This window comes from Lepus europaeus, chromosome 15, assembly GCF_033115175.1.
Source record: "Lepus europaeus isolate LE1 chromosome 15, mLepTim1.pri, whole genome shotgun sequence".
NCBI lineage: Eukaryota > Metazoa > Chordata > Mammalia > Lagomorpha > Leporidae > Lepus > Lepus europaeus.
In genome coordinates, this window is record NC_084841.1 from 79,740,377 (window position 1) to 79,758,040 (window position 17,664).

General features: G+C 54.1%; 1 protein-coding gene across 1 annotated transcript; it reads right to left on the reverse strand.

Moving 5' to 3' along the window:
* Nucleotides 1-6,292: 6,292 nt before the first annotated feature.
* Nucleotides 6,293-16,022, reverse strand: NR2F1 (nuclear receptor subfamily 2 group F member 1). Its single transcript, XM_062212414.1, has 3 exons — nt 15,474-16,022; nt 12,490-13,017; nt 6,293-7,349 (listed from the first exon to the last, which is right to left on the reverse strand). The coding sequence occupies exons 1-3, from the start codon at nt 15,940-15,942 to the stop codon at nt 7,069-7,071; spliced, it is 1,278 nt and encodes a 425-aa protein (XP_062068398.1). The 5' UTR covers nt 15,943-16,022; the 3' UTR covers nt 6,293-7,068.
* Nucleotides 16,023-17,664: the final 1,642 nt, after the last annotated feature.

Sequence of the window (17,664 nt, forward strand, 5' to 3'; positions counted from 1 at the left end):
CATATTCTGGGGAAAACAGTTAGAGCTCTCCTGTTCCTCAGGATGCCGCACATTTGCCCTCATCTCCGAGTCCCCCTCCAGAGCCCTCAGCTCTCCAAGTTTTCATTCAGATCCGGAGCTAGGAAATGTCTCTGGCCCCCTAGATTGGCCTGGTCTCTCTTCCATCTTCCTCTTCCCTGTCATTCTCCCATCCCCGCCTCTTTCTTCCCACCTCTCCCTCTTGTGCACACACAGTACAAACCACTAGCACTTCCACTGTGGATAAACCTGCTGGCCGTGACAACCCAAGTTCAATCAGCAAATAAATAAAACTCTTACTTTTTTTTGGCTGCGGGCTGCATTCCCCCTCTGGCCGTTGCCTCCTTTAATTATAGGAGCTATATTTCTTCCCTGGGAGACACTCGAGGGGATTTTTAGTTGAAACTCGTTTCTGCTGAGTTATTGTGGAGCCAGGACCAGTGAGTGAGTGGCCCGTACCCAGAGGCTTTGAGTGAAGTGCAGATTGAGACATATCGAGTTCCCTCTAAAAGGATCATTTCATGTGGGAGGTTGGACACAAAGTTTGCACTCGTGACTGGCATTCCAGTGAGAGACATGCATATTTTAAAACAACAAAGCAAGCTGCAAAGAAGGCTTAGGGGAGGGGGAGAAAACTTGGAAAGAAGTTACTAAGTGACAAACATCTGTCAACATGGGATAATTTGTACACTCAGATGTAAAACTATCTGCCTAGTTTGATGGAGTTTCAAGGAACAGGATATAGGAGGGCAGAATGGATACACATTCATCTCCCTGTGAGGTATGATTCAAAGACCACCTCCCCATAGGTGTAAGTGTGATTAAAACTGCACCAAACAGTATAATTTAAAAGTATTTCTTAGAATAAGGGAGGCATCTAAAATTGCATTTTTCTGAACCTTAATACAAAATTAACTCCCTCGTGATTTTGAAAGGTATACTTTATTTGGAAAACAATGGAGCACAATAAAGTAATAAGCAGGCTGTTTATTATAGAAAACAAAATGAGTTTTATCTCATAACAAAACAGAGTCGAACAGAAGAGAGAAATCAAAAGCTCAAACAACCCCTGGTTTCTGTGTTCCAGAAAGCTTTAACTCAAAGTACCAGCTTCATGTATGTATGTGAGCCAACCATATAAACATCCACCTCTCTTCCTGTCAACAAGGAGAAATGGCAAAATATATTCAGAGGATTTTTTTTTCCCTTTAAGCTTGGGGTTTCAACAAGCATATTGCAACTTTGAGAGAGAAAGGCAAAAAAAAAAAAAAAAGTTCCCCTTTTTAGGAGGGAAGTTTTTTAAAGCAGAGTGAAAGATCAGGCAAAATCCTGATATATCTTTTTTTTTTTTTTTTTTAAATCCACTGACTCTCCAATAACCACATAGAAGTTCAGGTTCCAGCTTCCATGGAGAAATCTTTTTCTCCTCCAGATCTGAAGACAAAAGGAGAGGAGGCCTGGTGGTGAGCGGGATATCTCTGTTAGTTGTCAGCGTAGGTCCATGGGTTAGGAATGCTAATGAGCCTCTTGGCCAGCTGAAGAGTTGGTGCTCGCGCGCGCGCGCACCCTGACGCTCACACACACGCTCGGGCTCCTGCACGCCGGCTGACAAGCACACAGACAGAGCCTCTTGCGCACGACCCTGTCTCTCCTTTTTCCTCTGAGCCCAGAGATCGATCGCTGACCCCACCGCTGGGCCAATGCTTTATTTATCTGGCTGCGCAATGATATTATCAGCCTTAAACGTTATATACAGCAAATGTCTTCCTAAATCAACACAATAGGATAGCTTGTGGAGACCAGCCTGGACTTAGAGAAATCCCTCGCTATCTCTCTTCCTCCCTTTCCCCTCCAGTCATCCTTTCTCCTTTCCTTCTTTGCAACTGGGAATATTTCGTTGAGGGGACCTGGGGATTGGATCCCCTGCTCTCAGCCTGGTGAAAGGAGGCCTTGGCACAGTGGGAAATGGACAGACAGCATTATCCAGCCATCACCCGAGATCCCCGTCAGGGGTTCCCTGGTCAGCCAGATCCAACTGCCTAGACTCACTCTATTCATGTGATCCGGATTTCTCAAAATTGGGGTAGCAGCGGAGGCGAGGGCTGCAGAAGGGAGTGTGTGCAACCTTGCACCGTGTTAATTGTTTTCTTTCCTCTCAATTACATTCATAAACCTATTTTCTGCATTGCATGTTATTTCTTTGTGCTTCAAAATTGAAACCACGTGCAGGCCTTCTCCCCTCCGCACACACAATAAATGCGCGGCCCCCCTCCCCCAACCCATCACGCAACTATTTACATCTTGGTTCCTCACTCCGTGTTCCGGGCCCCGGGAGAAGAAATTGGCCCCAAGGGACTAGGTGAGGCTTTGTGAGCGCATTTCTGAAATCCGCATCCCGGGCCCCCATCTCTGAGAAAGGCTCCCGGGCCTCCCTCCACACCCGCCCCCCTCCTCGTACAGGTGGTTGAGGCTAACAGAAAGGACGTCCTAGGACAATAGCAGCTCTGCAGTGTCAGGCCAGGCCCTGCCGGAGCCCACCCTGCACCCTGGCGGTCGAGGTCAGCTAGGGTCGCGGACGCGTCTCTGCGGCCCCCAAGGCCACGCGCCCTGGGCGCAGCAGCCCCCGCGGAGCGCGGTCCAGTCCTAGGTCCTCCCAGGCAAAGAAGTCCCACTCTAATCAAACAAATAAATAAATAAGTAAGTAAATAAACTCCAAAGCGGGGAGGGGGAGCTGCAAAATGGATTCGCTGACAAGGAGAGATAATAAATGAGAGGCGCTTTCAGATAGATATCTCAGACGTGAAATTGCGCCCAGCTGGTTGTGTAAGCAAACAAATAGTTTCATGTTAGGAACTCTCAACTTGTGGCTTGATGAATAGAACACGACAGAGGTAAATGGGTCTTTAACTCATTTAGGAATACAACTCTTTGGCTTTCCAAGTGAAAGGCCCGGTGACGCCACGGATCCTGAGCAGGCCCTTTAACAAGAGTTTTATGAGTCCTCACTTGTGTTCCCCACAACTCCCTCCCTGCGCTGCTCTCGCTTTCCTATTTGCAGACGCGTTCAGGTGATTTGCTCTGAGGAATCGCAGGGCTCACGGGAGGCGATGCAGCCACTGTAGGAAATGTAAGACATGCTTGCGCGTGGAGGAAGAGGAGAGAGATTTTTTTAAATAAATAAACTTTTTTTTGCACGCTTTTTAAAAGCTCAGGTGGACTTAGATGGACGCAGCTCCAGATCCGCAGTGCTCCCGAGCGCAAGGCTCGGTGGCGCGGCCTCCCTCAATCTCCCGGAGATCTTCGGCAGCGGAGGCAGAGCGTGGACCAACCGGAAGGGCAGCGTCCCTTACGCCTGAGTAGCTGATGGGCAGGAGAGGCCTCTGTCCCCAGCCCTGGGCTTCCAACCGTTCTGGTACCAGATCAGGACTTGCGTGCGAGGGCAAAGGTCATCCCTTTCTGGCCCCGGCCAGACCTTGAACCCCAGCAGATGAGGCGCAGCCTCCCTCTCTGGCGATTGCACGGCCCGGGATGGACTCACTGATGTTTTTGGCAAACGTTATGGCGAATATAGTTTAAAGTGACTCCAGAGCCCCTGAAGTGCTCAGCTGTCGCGCAAGTGCGTGGGTTAGGAAAGACAGTGCTGGACTTTCCTAGGCCCCAGACCATTTCAAGATGGACATCCCCTCCTGTGTGTCCCTTCTGGGGAGCCCCTCGGTTCCACTTCGCCCGCTTAGCCCAGCTCTGCTCTCTGGACTCCTGAGTGCCGCGTCAGCCCCAGGCAGGCCAGGCAGGGCCGCGGGCCCTACCTCTGCCTGCGGCTCCACACCCGGGTTCCACGGCTCCCCCTGGCGCTTGGCAAGAAGGCGGGCTCGCCGCTCAGCGGCCTCCCTGCGGCCACCCAGGCAGCGGCGTCTCGCCCTGCTCCAGCTCACCTCCTGCCCAGGCCCTGGGCGGCAGCGGCAACCAGGGCCTGGGAAGGCCTTGTACCCTGAGCCCGGCCGCCTGGTCCCTCCTGGGGCCGGCCCCTCCGCCCCAGGAGGAGACCTCGGGCCGCGCCCCAGGCCAGCCCAACTGTCAGAAAGCGGAACCGGAGGCTGGGATGCTACCATCTCGGGCTCAGCGCTAGCAGATCCGCGAGTGCAGTCTGCGCTCAGGCGGAGGGCAGAGCCTCGGGCTCGCACGGCCAGTCCGGACCGGCGGGGGGCGCCCACGTGACCCCTGATCCCCAAGAAGCGCCGTCTTTCTCTGGAAGAGCCACACGGAGTCTCTGGGCCCGCACTGGCTACTGTCTCTCCCTGTGGGAATGCAGGGGAGGGGGCCTCCCTACCCACGGAGGAGGTGGCAGAGGGTACATTTCACTCCCCGTGGTCCCCCGACGGGTCGCCGCGCCCGCGGGCGCCCTGTTCCCTAAGCCCCAGGGCCTCCAGGCTCCCAGACGAGTCCTCCAGGGAGTCTACGCCTCCATAGCTGTGCGCGCTGGCCATTGACTGGGAAAGGTCGCCGGCTTCCCCAGGCCGCGGGCCAGGCTCGGCCCCGTCTAGGAAGAGCCAGGTTACCGCGGTCACCTCCCGAACCCGGGCAAGCGCAGCGTGGGCCTTGGGCATCGGCTCGTGCGCCACTCTCCACGCTAGTGCTTGGGCCTCCATATTGAGATTAATTGAAAAGTACGTTCCCGACCTACGAAAATGTTTATCTGTTTTCATCAGAGGGATCACACTGTAATGAATATATTTACATCTCATTTCGAGAAAGGCAGGGAAGCCGGGTGAGAGGGAGAGCGTCTCCCCTCCCCCTCGGCGCCCCAGGTGCAGCCCAGCCCAGCCCAGGGTCCACGCTCCGCGCGCGTCCATCCGGACTGCCGGTCCGCCAAGCAGGGCGCCTGGCACTTCCTGGGAGGCTGCCAGGAGTTAACGAGGGACCTCGCCTCCACCCGCTCCTGACTCAGGTGTCCGGCCTGCAGGGAAGTCGATGTAGGCCCAAAGATGTCCTTCCTGGGCGGGGTGCGGAGAATGCGCCCAGAGCCAGGTGACCCTGATGGCCCAGAGAGGCTCCACGGCTTCTCTGCCTCGCCTCCCTAGCCCAGGGCTGCGGGTCGCTGACCCCCAGGGTCTTCCTCCCAGTGGGCCCCGCACTGACCACGCTGCGCTGCACCCGGAGTATTAAAACCCTCCAGCGAGTGCTTGTATGGGAGCTTGTCAGCGCCTCTTTCGTGGGCGCTTGGGCGGTGGGGGTGGACAGCAGATTTGTAGACATCATATTGAACGCCAAACCTTGCCAGTGACTTTCCCTCATCTCATCCGGGCCAGTGTCGGGCTGGGGGAAGGAGAGGGTTAGATGGGGTATTTTTAACAGATCTGGCTTTATTAATACGTTAAGAAAGAGCTCCCTTGGCAGTGTGTGTTCTCGCACTGCCGGCTCGGATCCTATAAAACATTCATACTTGGAAAGCTGTTATAGAGAGCGGCCCCCCACGCGCACCCGACAAGCGGCCTCTTGGGGAGGCTTGTGCCCTCACGCGGCCACTAGGGCCCAGTGGCTGCTCCTGGAAGTCCCTGCTACAGCCCAGCTCCCCGGCACCCAAGTTCCGGATCTATCCCCTAAAGTGCCACGGTCGGGGGTGAGGGACGAGGGGTGAGGCGGGGGCGTCTTGGGAACCTGTTACAGGGGCTGGACCGAGGGGCAAACCACAGCCAGCAAAGCCAGAATTCACAGCGCCGAGACAATTCTAGAGATGGGGGCTGGTGGACGGCGGCGGGACCTTCCAGCGGCCCTCATCCGCAAAGATTCAGAGGCCTCTGAGCAGCCCGCTTCCTCGTGCCCCCGCCACGCCTGACCTTGTGCGCCCTTCCTCAGCCTCTCCAGCTCAGCAAGTGCCAACCTGCCGTCAGGCCCTGGGTGCTGCCATTGAGGCCCCGAAGCAGGCTGCGCCCCGAGCCGCACACGCCGCAGACTCGGCCCCCGCGCGACCCCGCCTGCCCCAGCGCACGGCCCAGCTGAGCACCCGGCCGCAGATTCTCCAGGGCTATGGCCCCCAGACCTTGGCGCCCTGCGCTCCCCGCAGGCCACATCCCACTCAGAGCCTGACCTTCGGCATTCCCAAACCCCAGGCAGCCGCTGGGCTTTAGCCAACTTGGTGCTGGGCCTTAAAAGTGACACCCCCACCCCCAAAGAGACCCCAACTCTAGTCGTGGCTTAAGTGGAAATGAATCAGGGGTTTCTCTTGCACGGATGACATATGTCAAGCAACCAGACACATGGGTTTTGCTAAATTCTTTTATTTTTGTTTAAATTTTCACTTCAATTTTAATTCTTGAAGAACAGCCTGGACAACATATATCGCACTCATTATAAGAAGCAAAGGGTTATATCAAAAATTATTAGTATAGAATCACAGGAAATCTGGTTTGGAACCAGAAAAAAATACAAAACAGATATAGATACATAGACACAGGACAGTTTTTTTTTTTATAATTATTTGGAAAATGTTATTTTCCCCTAATTCTTGTTTCCTTTTTTTCTTTATGCGCATACGATGTTTAAATTTTACAAAAAATGAAAATAAAGACTAGTATTTTACAAAATGAATAAGAATGTTCGGTGTGTGTGTGTGTTTCTACATAGGATTCAGTCCACTTCCATATGTGTTGTTTTCTGTACAGAATATATCCACATCCGTCCACAATAAATCCTGGAAGGTCCATTCGTCTCCTTCTGGTTTATTAAAATTCTCATGGTCCTCTCTTCCAACATTTTTTTTCCTCTTTTCCTCACCACGACACAAGCAAGGTCCTTTTCCTTTCTTTTCCATCGTGCTCACAGATCTGATCCTAAAAGAGTCTTTTTCTCCTGGTTTGCAGCTCGGGTTGCATGTCTGCAGGGTGGGCTGCTATTGCCCTGGCCCTCCTCCCCACCCCCTGCCCGGCCTGCCTGGCCCACCGCACCCGGGTCAGCCGCCCGGTGTCCCCGAGGAGGCTTCGCAGTCCTTGGCCCCCGGCGCGTCCTCGGAGTCTCTAAGCGGGGGGGCGGGGGCAGGCGGGTAGCGCCCAAGGTCTAGGAGCACTGGATGGACATGTAAGGCCAGTTGAAGCTGCTCCCGGATAGCAGCATATCGCGGATGAGAGTTTCGATGGGGGTTTTACCTACCAAACGGACGAAGAAGAGCTGCTCGATGACAGAGGAGGACACGGTGCGCAGCGACGGCAGCCGCAGCAGCAGTTTGCCGAAGCGGCTGGGCTGGTTCGGGTACTGGCTCCTCACATACTCCTCCAGCGCGCACTGCGACTTCTCCTGCAGGCTCTCGATGTGGGCGGCATCCGACAGGCCACAGGCGTCTGCCCCAGCAGCCGCAGGAGCCACAGAGACAGGGAGAGGGGGCACACGGTTAGGCCAGGGAGCAGCAAAGGCACGAACAACAAGCCATTATCACTATGATTATGTTTAAAGAGAAAGGGAAAAAGCAGAAATAGAAGGAAAAAATAAAAGAAACCCCCCCCCATGCTTCCCCACTCCCTACTTTAGTTCTCCCTTCTCCCAGCCCCCACATAAATAAAAATAAACCAAACCCCCCCCCCACCCCCCGCTAGCCTAGGGGAGTGGGAAAGGGTGAGAGGCACAGGCCTGTGGAGGCAGCAACCTCCAGAATCCCTTTGTTTTTCCTCTTTCACCTTTGGATTAAATAATGTACGATGCTGGAGCCATGTTTGCTGTGTGCAGCAACCTGTCCTCGGCCGGCAGGGGAGCATCTTTCTGGCTGTGCTCATTAAAGGGAGGACTTTTGCCACCTTTGCACCTGATTTCGGGGTGTAGAGGGTCCCTGAAGCAATATGCAGCCTGGAGGCAGTGCTTAAAGCCCCCTGAGCATCCCCTCCCAAGCCCAAATGACCCCAGCCAGAAACCTCCAGGAGAACTGAGATTGGGGAGTGAAGAACCACATGGGAGGGAGTGCCTGGAATCAGATCAAGCCCAGGCTTTAGCAATATAGAATTTGAGATCCACTATCTAGGCAAGCAAGGACTCTGCAGCAAATCCTTGGTGAGGGCGCACACTGCTATCTGTGCCTCTGATCAAGTAATTGAAAATTGGTCACATTTCTGTAAACTGTGTAATAAGCAGAAGGAAGGTGGCTCAGTTACTCCAGGCTGTGGAAAGGAGACATCTTCAGGGATCAGACACAAAGCTGGGCTGCAGCAGCTTCAGCTCCAGGGGGTGCGGAGTAGAGGGGGGACTATGGGGGGTGATAGGCTTCCTGTGGCAAGACCAAAGGAGAAAAAGGCACCTCCACACAATGGCAGCATCTTAAAATGCGTGCTTATCTCTTGTCAACCAAGGCCCTTCCTGGTCCTCTAAAAATATTTCAAGACAGTGGATTACACAATGCCAACTAACCAGAGGCAAGCAAATGGAGAGGAAGGTACAATTACAGGACCAAGTGAAGACTTCCTCTCCTAGTCCAAATACCCATGTTGTTTCTTATATTAATAATAAATATTTTAAAAACAGGAAGATCACAGAGGAGCCCTTAGCCAGTCAGGAGGTTGAGTAGAGATCAAAGGCAGAGTTTGCTAATATATAGATCTGGGGAGAAATTCATGCATGGCAATAGCCCCAAAAGGACACTGTATAATTGTGAATGGGCAAGTGTGACCCCAAGAAGACACAACAAATGATTCAAAGCAAAACCTGTGTCTGCTGCATTGCCAGCTTAATGTCCTTATATTTCAAGAACTGGGATTTACAAAGCATTCTGACACCTTCATCTACAAGGCAATGGCCTCGAGCAAAAATACAAATAAAACTAGTGATAATTCAAGAACTTCTGAGGCAAGTCCCCTTTGACCTCAGAGCTAGACTGGGCTCTCCTCAGATGTCTAATTACTCCAGCCAGTTGGCTGGGTGCATCCACAATGCCTTGACTTGGGGAGTCAGGGAGATTTTATGGCTAGCAGGGCCAGGACAGGAGCTTTTTTGCAGAGGTAGGAGGGCTTTGCTGCTCAGAATATGGACCTTGAAGTCTGCCTTGGCCTTGCTAACCTGGCCCCCTGCAAGGCAATCCTGCAAGGCATATTTACATATGTCTTGCTTTCCATGCATTATCCGCCCATTATGCCACGAATCACTTTCAGGCCCACACAATGCAATAGGAAAAGGACCCACTTATACCCCAGCAGTTTTTTTTTTTTTTTAAGACCCATTTGGCATCCTTCCAATTAGTAAAATATTTCTCTGATATTTACAACTAAAATCCCCAGAGAACAAGGTCACTTCCCCAACTCCTGGATAAGCCACTCCAAGGGAGAAGCCCAGTTAAAGTGTGCTTAGGCCTTATGCTAGCTCCTTCGGTTTCTTTCCTCCTTGGGAGGTGGGAGGTCTATAGCTGGGCCCACCTGCCAGGTACCAGCCGGCCAGCCCTGTGGCCTCCTTCCGGCAAGAGCCCTGGTTCTGGCCTGGCTTCCTACTCTGAGTATTTATTCACTGCCCCCCCCCCCAACTCACAGGATTCCCCCAACTGTGGACAGAAGGCAAGAGCCCTCAGATCAACTTGGGGGGGGGTTATGGTGGCAAAGCGAGGTGAGCAGGGGGTGTGTGAGTTATACTCTAGATAAGAAAAGGAGACAGAATGTGCACAATCCATGTCTCACTTTTTATATGGTAGTGTCAATGTGGGAACCCTCAATATTTCTTCTACAGTGTATGGAAAAGAAATTATGTAAATAAATAACCATTACTGCTGAGGCCCTCCTGGCTTAGCCTTTGTAGTGCAGAGAATGTATTTCATGTTGTGCATTCACAAGAGTTTAGTGTTCAGGAAATATAGATGTAATCAGCTGCCATAACTAGAAATCAAAGTTATTATTGTACAGAAAATGGATTTATTGTATTTATGTTAACTAGATGGCTCTTTTCAGAGAAGGTCTCATTTATTTGAAGGAATATTTAGGTGTGTGAATTAATGAAAAAAATTTTTTTAAAAAAAGAGTAAGTTCAGGTCATGACCTAGTCCTTGGATGCTGTCCAGAATATTAAGGATTAAACATAGCATCCGGAGGCCAAATGTGAAAACCACCACGGGGGACCCCCGTGCCAGCTTCAAATACTTAACCAGAGCAAACCACGTTGGACAATATGTCTAAAACTGTCTTTTCCATCATTCAAAGTTTGCTTAAAAGTTGGATGACTTTGAGAAGGCTTCCCATGAATTCCCTTCTGGCTGGCAATCAAAACAAGTTTAGTCAAAAGTGGAAACGTGTTGTAGGGAGGAGGAGGGGTGAATTACTACTGACAGCTCTATTTCCATTTTCAGATATTCCGCTTTCAATTCTCCAACAAAATAATGTTATTGTTCACTTCTAGGCACCCCCTGCACCTTGAACACTTGGTTCAAGGAAACTTCTTTGGGAAACTTTTTAAAAGGAGCACTTTTCACAGGAGTGTTTTAGGACAGAAAGTTAAAAGAAAAAGCATGAATAATTCCACCATGTTCCCCCTGCAGCCTGCACAGTCCTCGGCTCTCTCTCTGGGAAAGGGCAGGAGATCAGCAAAGTCAAGGGGGTTCAAAGACCCTTAGGGGGAGAAAGGCTAAGGGGAGGGGAGGCCTTTCTCGGGTAGACCTCTGTCCAGCTCCAAGTTAACATTTCTGCTTCAAGACACCTCTCTGGATGCGATTTTCAACCCCCAGCTTCCCTGACACTGGCTTGCTTCCTGATAAATTTGGCTAAAGAGCTGGGTAGCGCAGAGCCAGCCAGGCCCCCAGGCCTGCCAGAGCTAAAGCATTCTGGTCGCTGCTTCCCGGGCTCTTTGTCACTTTTGAAAAACACGTTTCCATCAAGAAGACTTATTAAGATAAAATGCATTCAAACACCGAGGAGGCTATTCAATAAATCTTCCATTTGTTTTAAGGTTCACACTCTATCCTTTCGCAAAGAATAACTCCCTCTCTCACAGGCAGACCCGCATTTGCACTGAAAGTAAAAGGGGCAGCCTAGGTCCATGGCTCTGGCCACCCTGCATACAAATGAGACGCTCTTGTCTAAATAAATTATCTGCTGCTCAGATCGATATTAATACTACATTTGCTACATTACAATATTGTGCAAATTTAAGAGTCATTTTAATACAATGTAAATACGATTCTTCACGCATGAAAGCCAAGATATATTGATAGATGAGACCGCTGCTTACAGCTCAGCAAGGCCTTGGGAAAGGGGTTTTTGCCATCTCTGCTCGAGAACGGGTTTCATCTGGCCTTTGGAGGGCCTGGCCCTAGGATGGATTTATGAGGATGGTGCATTTGTTCTCCGGATGGAGGAATTACAAACAATAGTGCCAACAGCAGTGTCAGAACAGCAGCTAACTCTACCCACAGTGGGCAGGGCTCAAGACCCAGTCTGCTCCCCACCAGCCTCCTTTCTGGCTTTGTTTATGTTCCCTCCCCCCCATTACCTGCTGTCCCGGGTGTTTATATGTTTGCCTCTTGCAGGTTACAATAATAAAAGGCCGGCAGTGTTCGCAGAGGCTCAGACCCGAGGCCTTCAAAGGCAACCTTAATGCTCTTTCCTGGAAGTTAATTTGAACCATCTATCATAAGAGAAATTGTTAACATGCATGTGACCGCTGCCTCCACTTAATTCGATATATTTTGAAGGCTCTCCTTTAGGTTTCCAGCGTTCGTGTGTTTTGCATAGCTATGAAATTTATCTCCGGGCCGGGAAGGCACCCATCCTTGCGGGTTCTACAATCTTGCTTTTGTTTTTTATCTTTCTTGTTTAGATCGAATCCGTTTTTTATGACCCTCAATAACCTCAGAAACTGCAAACATGAATGGTTTCCGATAAGGGAAAATCAGGCAGCCATAAAGCGGGATTATTTATGATTTATTTGTGCGTATCCTTCTCTTCCCTCCTCTCTCTCTCTCTCTCTCTGTGTGTCTGTGTGGGGAAACTCATCCCCGGCGCGTGGCACACGGAGTAGGAAGCTACAGCTCCACGTTCTCTTCCCTCCCCTCTCCTCCCCCAGAAACGCTGAGCTCAGGCTCACACACACACACACACACGCGCGCGCGCGCACACACACACACACGCATCCCGCACACACACACCCCGCACACCAGAGCAGCCAGGCAGGCCCGCGGCATCGCCTCCCCCTCTCCGCACACGCGCATCCACCGCAGCCGCGGCCCCGCGCGGGGGGCCAGGCCACCTAGGCCCTGGGAAGCCCCGGCGGCCGCCTCGGCTCCCGCACCGCGGCGCTCCCAAGATGGCAGCAGCAGCGGCCCGGCCGCGTCCCCGCGCCGGGGCCGCAGACCCGGGTCAGGCCCACGATCCGGCAAGGGCCGGGCCTCGTGCGCCCGCACCCGCACCCGCAGCGGCGGCGGCGGCGGCGGCGCGGGAAGCCAGGCCCCGCGGGCGGCGGCGGCGGCGCGGAGCCTGCGCTCGCTCCCGGCGCGGCCTGCCCTCCGCGCGGGCGCAGCCTCACCTGACGTGAACAGCACGATGGCCTTAAGGCAGCTGTACTCGGCCGAGTCGACGTGCAGCGCCTTGAGCTTCTCCACTTGCTCCTGGAAGATGCGGATGTGGTCCATGAAGGCCACGACGCGGTCGGCGGACATGGGCGAGGCGTGCAGGCCGGCGGCGGCCAGCAGCGGCGCCACGTGCAGCGGCATGGAGCACTGGGCCGCGTTCAGCACGAATAGCTCGCTCCAGGTGAGACGCAGCAGGGACACTTGGTCGGTGATCTGCAGGTCCGGGAAGAAGGGGATGTTGCGGGCCCACTCGACGGCGCTGAAGAGCAGGCGCGCGGCCAGCTCGCAAATGTTCTCGATGCCCATGATGTTATTGGGCTGCATGCACTGGCTGCCGTAGCGCGACGTTGGGTAGGGCTCGGCGCGCAGCAGCAGCGAGATGTAGCCAGACAGGTAGCAGTGGCCGTTGAGGGGGTCCCCGTTGGTGAGTGCGTACTGGCCTGGATTGGGCTGGGTAGGAGGCATTCTTCCTCGCTGAACCGCTGACGGAGAGACAGAGAGAAAAGAGGCAATGTGCATCCAGGGGGCTTGCGAACAACGCCGCGCCGCAGCGCACCCGACACAATGCAGCAGCTCTGCCCGCAGCCACAGGCGCCCCGCGCCTCTCCTGCTGGCTCCCACTCCCGGCCCACACCGTGCGAGCCGGGGCTCGGTCCTCCAGCACCAGGGCTCGGGGTGTCCGTCCAGCCATCGCCCGAGCCCCTGGCCACCTCAGCCCCGCCAGAACTAGGCCTGACTTCAGAGCCCCCAGCTCCGCGTGGCCAAGGAAGTGCCACCCAAACCCTGGACTACCAAGGTGGAACACATAGATAAAGGACACCCATCTCACCCCCTCCGGAATGAAACAAATCGGGGTCAAGGAAGGAAAAAAAAAAAAAAAAAAGAGGCGAAACTGGAGAAAGGTTGTGGTTCTAGGCGAATAAACGCATGCCCAGCGGCCTCTTCATCCACAAGCTAGCAGTGTTAGGCAAAAAACCCCATTCTCTAAAAAATGCTACAGAATTACTGTTAAAATAGAAACCAGTTACACATCCTACTAAGCACTTACAACTTCTGAGTAGACAGCAAGTATCCTGCACCCCTCACTTCTCCCCTCCTCCCCATCGCCCCATACAAAGTTCTCACTATTAAAAGCAACAGAAAATTGAAAATTTCCAAGAGAAAAGTTGAACTTACAGTAGCCAAACATTATTGAAAAAAGTGGGAAATATAATTAATGTCTGTCCTGCGCGGTGCCACTGCAACCTGCAGCCAGCTTTTGCCCAGTGAATGTACCAGCTTGCAACTGCAAAAACACTGGATTCATTAACCATCTGAATGCAAAACGTAAGCAAGCTTTGAGTTCGTAAAGCTGACCAAAGTTTTTTTTTTTTTTTTTCCCCTCTAATGTGTATGTTTTACTTCAACAGTGCCAGCGTTTTAAATTGCCATGTAAACAAAGCAACTTTAGGAAAAGTTAGGGCTACTCAACTCTCCCCCCAAACAAATTAATATAGATATGTCCATGTCCATGTAGCTGTCTTAGTTCAGGTTGTACATTTTCCCCCTTTATGTTTGCATTGATTCTAATTTTAATGCAAGTTCCAGTGAAATTTAAGCTCTTGAAACATAATGGCTAGAATACTTTTTTCTAATTATAGTTTTGAAATTGGCAGTTATTTTTCAATTAACTGAAAGCACAATTCAAAGTTGTTGTTGTTGTTGTTTTTTTCAGATGCCTACACAATCTCCCTGGAGCTAGAAATGAAGTCGTCATGTTTGCCTGCTCCTTGATATCTGAAGGAATTCAATTTCTTTTCGTGTGGCATATAAGATATAATTTTAAAGTCAATTGCCAGAAGTAGCAATCTACATTCTGCAAAATTGACTGGTTCGCTAATTTGACTTTAAGCCATCTTTAACGATTGTTAGGAGATAAACTTTAACTGTACACGGCTAAATATATTTATCAGAAAAATGCTGCACCTCTTGCCACATGAACATGAACCATATCCAAATACAACATCAAAAGTTGCATTAAAAAAAAAAACACCCAACACAAACCCATACAACACAGGGATTAAATGATGTGGAAGCTCATGCCAGCTGCAGCCTATGCATTATGGCCAAATCAGAAGCATCGGTAAATGCCGTTGTAAATTGTAATTTGTATGCAGTATTTAAGCAGAGGGTGGAGTTTGATGAAGAAATAAAACGAGGATCATGCTTTTAAAAAAAATGCACAACTATGAAAGCACGGCTCAGTCACAAACTTTCCTTTCAAAGTAGAGGGGTGAAAACAAGGCCACGGCTCTGGAGGAGGCGGCCCCTGCTCGGTGAGGAGGACAGGGAACCAGTGGAGGGGCCAGAAGCCCCCCTTCCCCCCTAATTAGACCTACAAGTGCCATAAATCTCACTCCTCTTTTTCCAGGCTAGGCTTCCAAAAGGATGATGGCAGCAATGAATCTCCAGCTCGGAGTCCTCCAGCCCCCCAGCCCTCCCCCGTTTTAAATAAAGGCGATGAAGAGGGGAAGGGGAAAGTGCAATGAAACACACACACACACACACAGACACACACGGACACACACACAGACAGCGTTTTGTGGGGGGGGGGGGTGACCAGCAGCCCTGCCCGAGTTCATGCCAGCACAGCCCCGAGCATCCTCACGCACACGCGGGAAGGAGACGCGCGGCGGGCACAGCCGAGGCGCAGGGAGGGAGGGATCCATCCAGGGACTCGGCGCAGAGCAGGCGGCGGGCGGGGTGGGGAGCCGGGGAGAGCCGCGCAGGCCGGGAGGGGGAGGCAGCGGCTGCGAGCCGGGGAGGGCGGGGGGACGGCGCGGGGGGACGGGGGGAAGCCGGGCCGGGCCCCGGCCGGCGGGAGAGCGAGGAAGGGAGCCGGGGCGGGGAGGAGCAGGCGGGCGAGGCGCGGGGAGAGAGGCAGAGAGGAGATATTCACCTTCCCGCCTCATGCCCACTTTGAGGCACTTCTTGAGGCGGCAGTATTGGCACTGGTTGCGGTGGTGCTGGTCGATGGGACAGTTCCTGTTGGCACGGCATGTGTAAGTTAAGTTCCTGCGGACGCTCCTCTTGAAGAAACTTTTGCAGCCCTCGCAGGTGAATTGGCCGTAGTGCTTGCCGCTCGACTTGTCCCCGCACACCACGCACTCGATGTGCTGCTGGCTCTGGCCCGAGCCGGGCGGGCCCTGGCCCTTGTCCCCCGCCGTGCCGGGGGTGGCGGGCGCTCCGGGCTGGCCCGGGGTCTGCGGCGTGTGCGGCGCACCGGAGCCCGCCTGCTGCTGCTGCTCGCCGGCGCCGCCGCCGCCGCCGCCGCCGCGGGCCGCCTGCGCTGCGGGGTTGGGGCCGCCGGGGTTGCCCCCGGCCACGTCGTCCTGCGGATCTCGCCAGCTGCTAACTACCATTGCCATATCTTTGGGCCCGGGGAGCGCTGGGGGGAGCCGAGCTGCTCGCCGAGGGCCGCGGGGCGCGCGGGCGCGCTGGGAGGGGAAGGGGAAGGGGAAGGGGGGAGGGGGAGGGGGCGGGGGGCCCGCCGGGCGCCCCGGGGTCGCCGGAGCCGAGCCCGAGCCGGGCACCGGCCGCTGCCTCCGCCGCCGCCGCCGCCGCCGCCGCCGCTCCTGCCTCGGCCGCCCCGCTGCTGCCGCGCGCCCGCCCGCCCTGCTGGCGTTTTGTTGTGGTTCCTGCTGTTTTCTTTCTCTCTTTTTTGCAGCCCCCCCAGGCTCTCAGGCTCCCCCCCCAACACCCCTGCTCCCCTCGCCCGCTTCCCCCCCGCGCTCCGATCCTGGGGGGGCCGCGCTCTCCTTCCCCCCCCTCCCCACCCCCCGGCGAGCAGGCTCCCTTCTCTCGCTTTTTTCTTCTTCCCCAAGTTGCAAAATCAGAAATGGCACAGGCGGCAGCCGGGAGCGGCGCGGGGCGCAGCGCCGGGGGCGGCGGGCATGGGCCACGGCGCGCGCACACACTCGCCCTCCGCCTCGCCCGCACCCCCGCGCACACACACACACACACGCACACACACGCGCACACTCGCGCACACACTCGCTCACCCGCGCCGGGCGCCCGCCCGCCCGCCGGCCGCCCGGGCTGAGCTCAGCGCGCGGGCTGAGCCGACATAGAGGAAGCCGGCGAGGGCGGCGGCGGCGGCGGCGGCGGCGGCGGAGGAGGAGGTCGCGGCTGCAGGCGCCGCTGGAGCTGCCGGCTCGGCTGCCGCGGCGGGCGCCGCTGGAGGAGCCGGGGCCCGGCCGGAGTCCGAGCCGGAGTCGGGGCCGCGGCCGCAGCCGGAGCGCGAGCCGAGGCCGGGGCGGCCCGCGCCGCCGCCGCCGCCGCCGCTGTCCGGGCGGGAGCCCTCGCCGGGCTCGGGGGTGCGGGCAGCGGGGTGAGCCGAGCCGAGCGCGGGGCGAGGCTGCGGGCGGCGATCAGGGCGCGCGGGTGTCGGGGGGCCAGGTCCAGGGCCGGGCGCAGCCAGCCATTCAGGAAGGCAGCGCCGGAGAGCGGGAGGCGGCCGGCGCGGAGGATCGCACACTTTGCTCTTTTTGTTGTGCCGGTGGCGCGGGGCTCTCGCCTTCTTCTTCTTTTTTCGGGAGGTGACGGAAAGGGGGAGGAAAATACAGGATAATTCACGCCGGCGACGGATTCACAGCGAGATGGGGAAAAATAAAAATCGGAAGAAAAATAATCACAAATTTAAAAAAGAAAAAAAGGGAAAAAAAAGAAAAAGCGAGAGAGACATCCAAAGTAGGTCGAATAAATAATCCTCTTCTTTTCCTCTTTCTTGCTCCTTCTTCTGCCTCTTCTGCTATAACACACAGAGCTAGTTAAAAAAACCCTGGAGATCGCCCAAAAATGTTCTTTTTTTAGTATTTTAAATAAGTGCTCTTCAGCCGGGAAGCAACACCCTCCCTCCAAAAAAAAAATCATATATGTATAAAATAACGATAAGAAGAATACGGAGGGAGTGCCTCCTCCTCCTCCTTTTCTTTCTTTTCTTTTTTCCTTTTTTTTTTTTTTTTTTAAGTTTAGCCCTCGCTCTTCTGCTGGAATGGAGTAAAAGAGACGAGGAGGAGGGAAGAAAAGGGGAGAAAGAGGGAGAAGAAGAAGGAACAAGTAGTAGAATATGTAAGAAGAGAGAAAGGGAG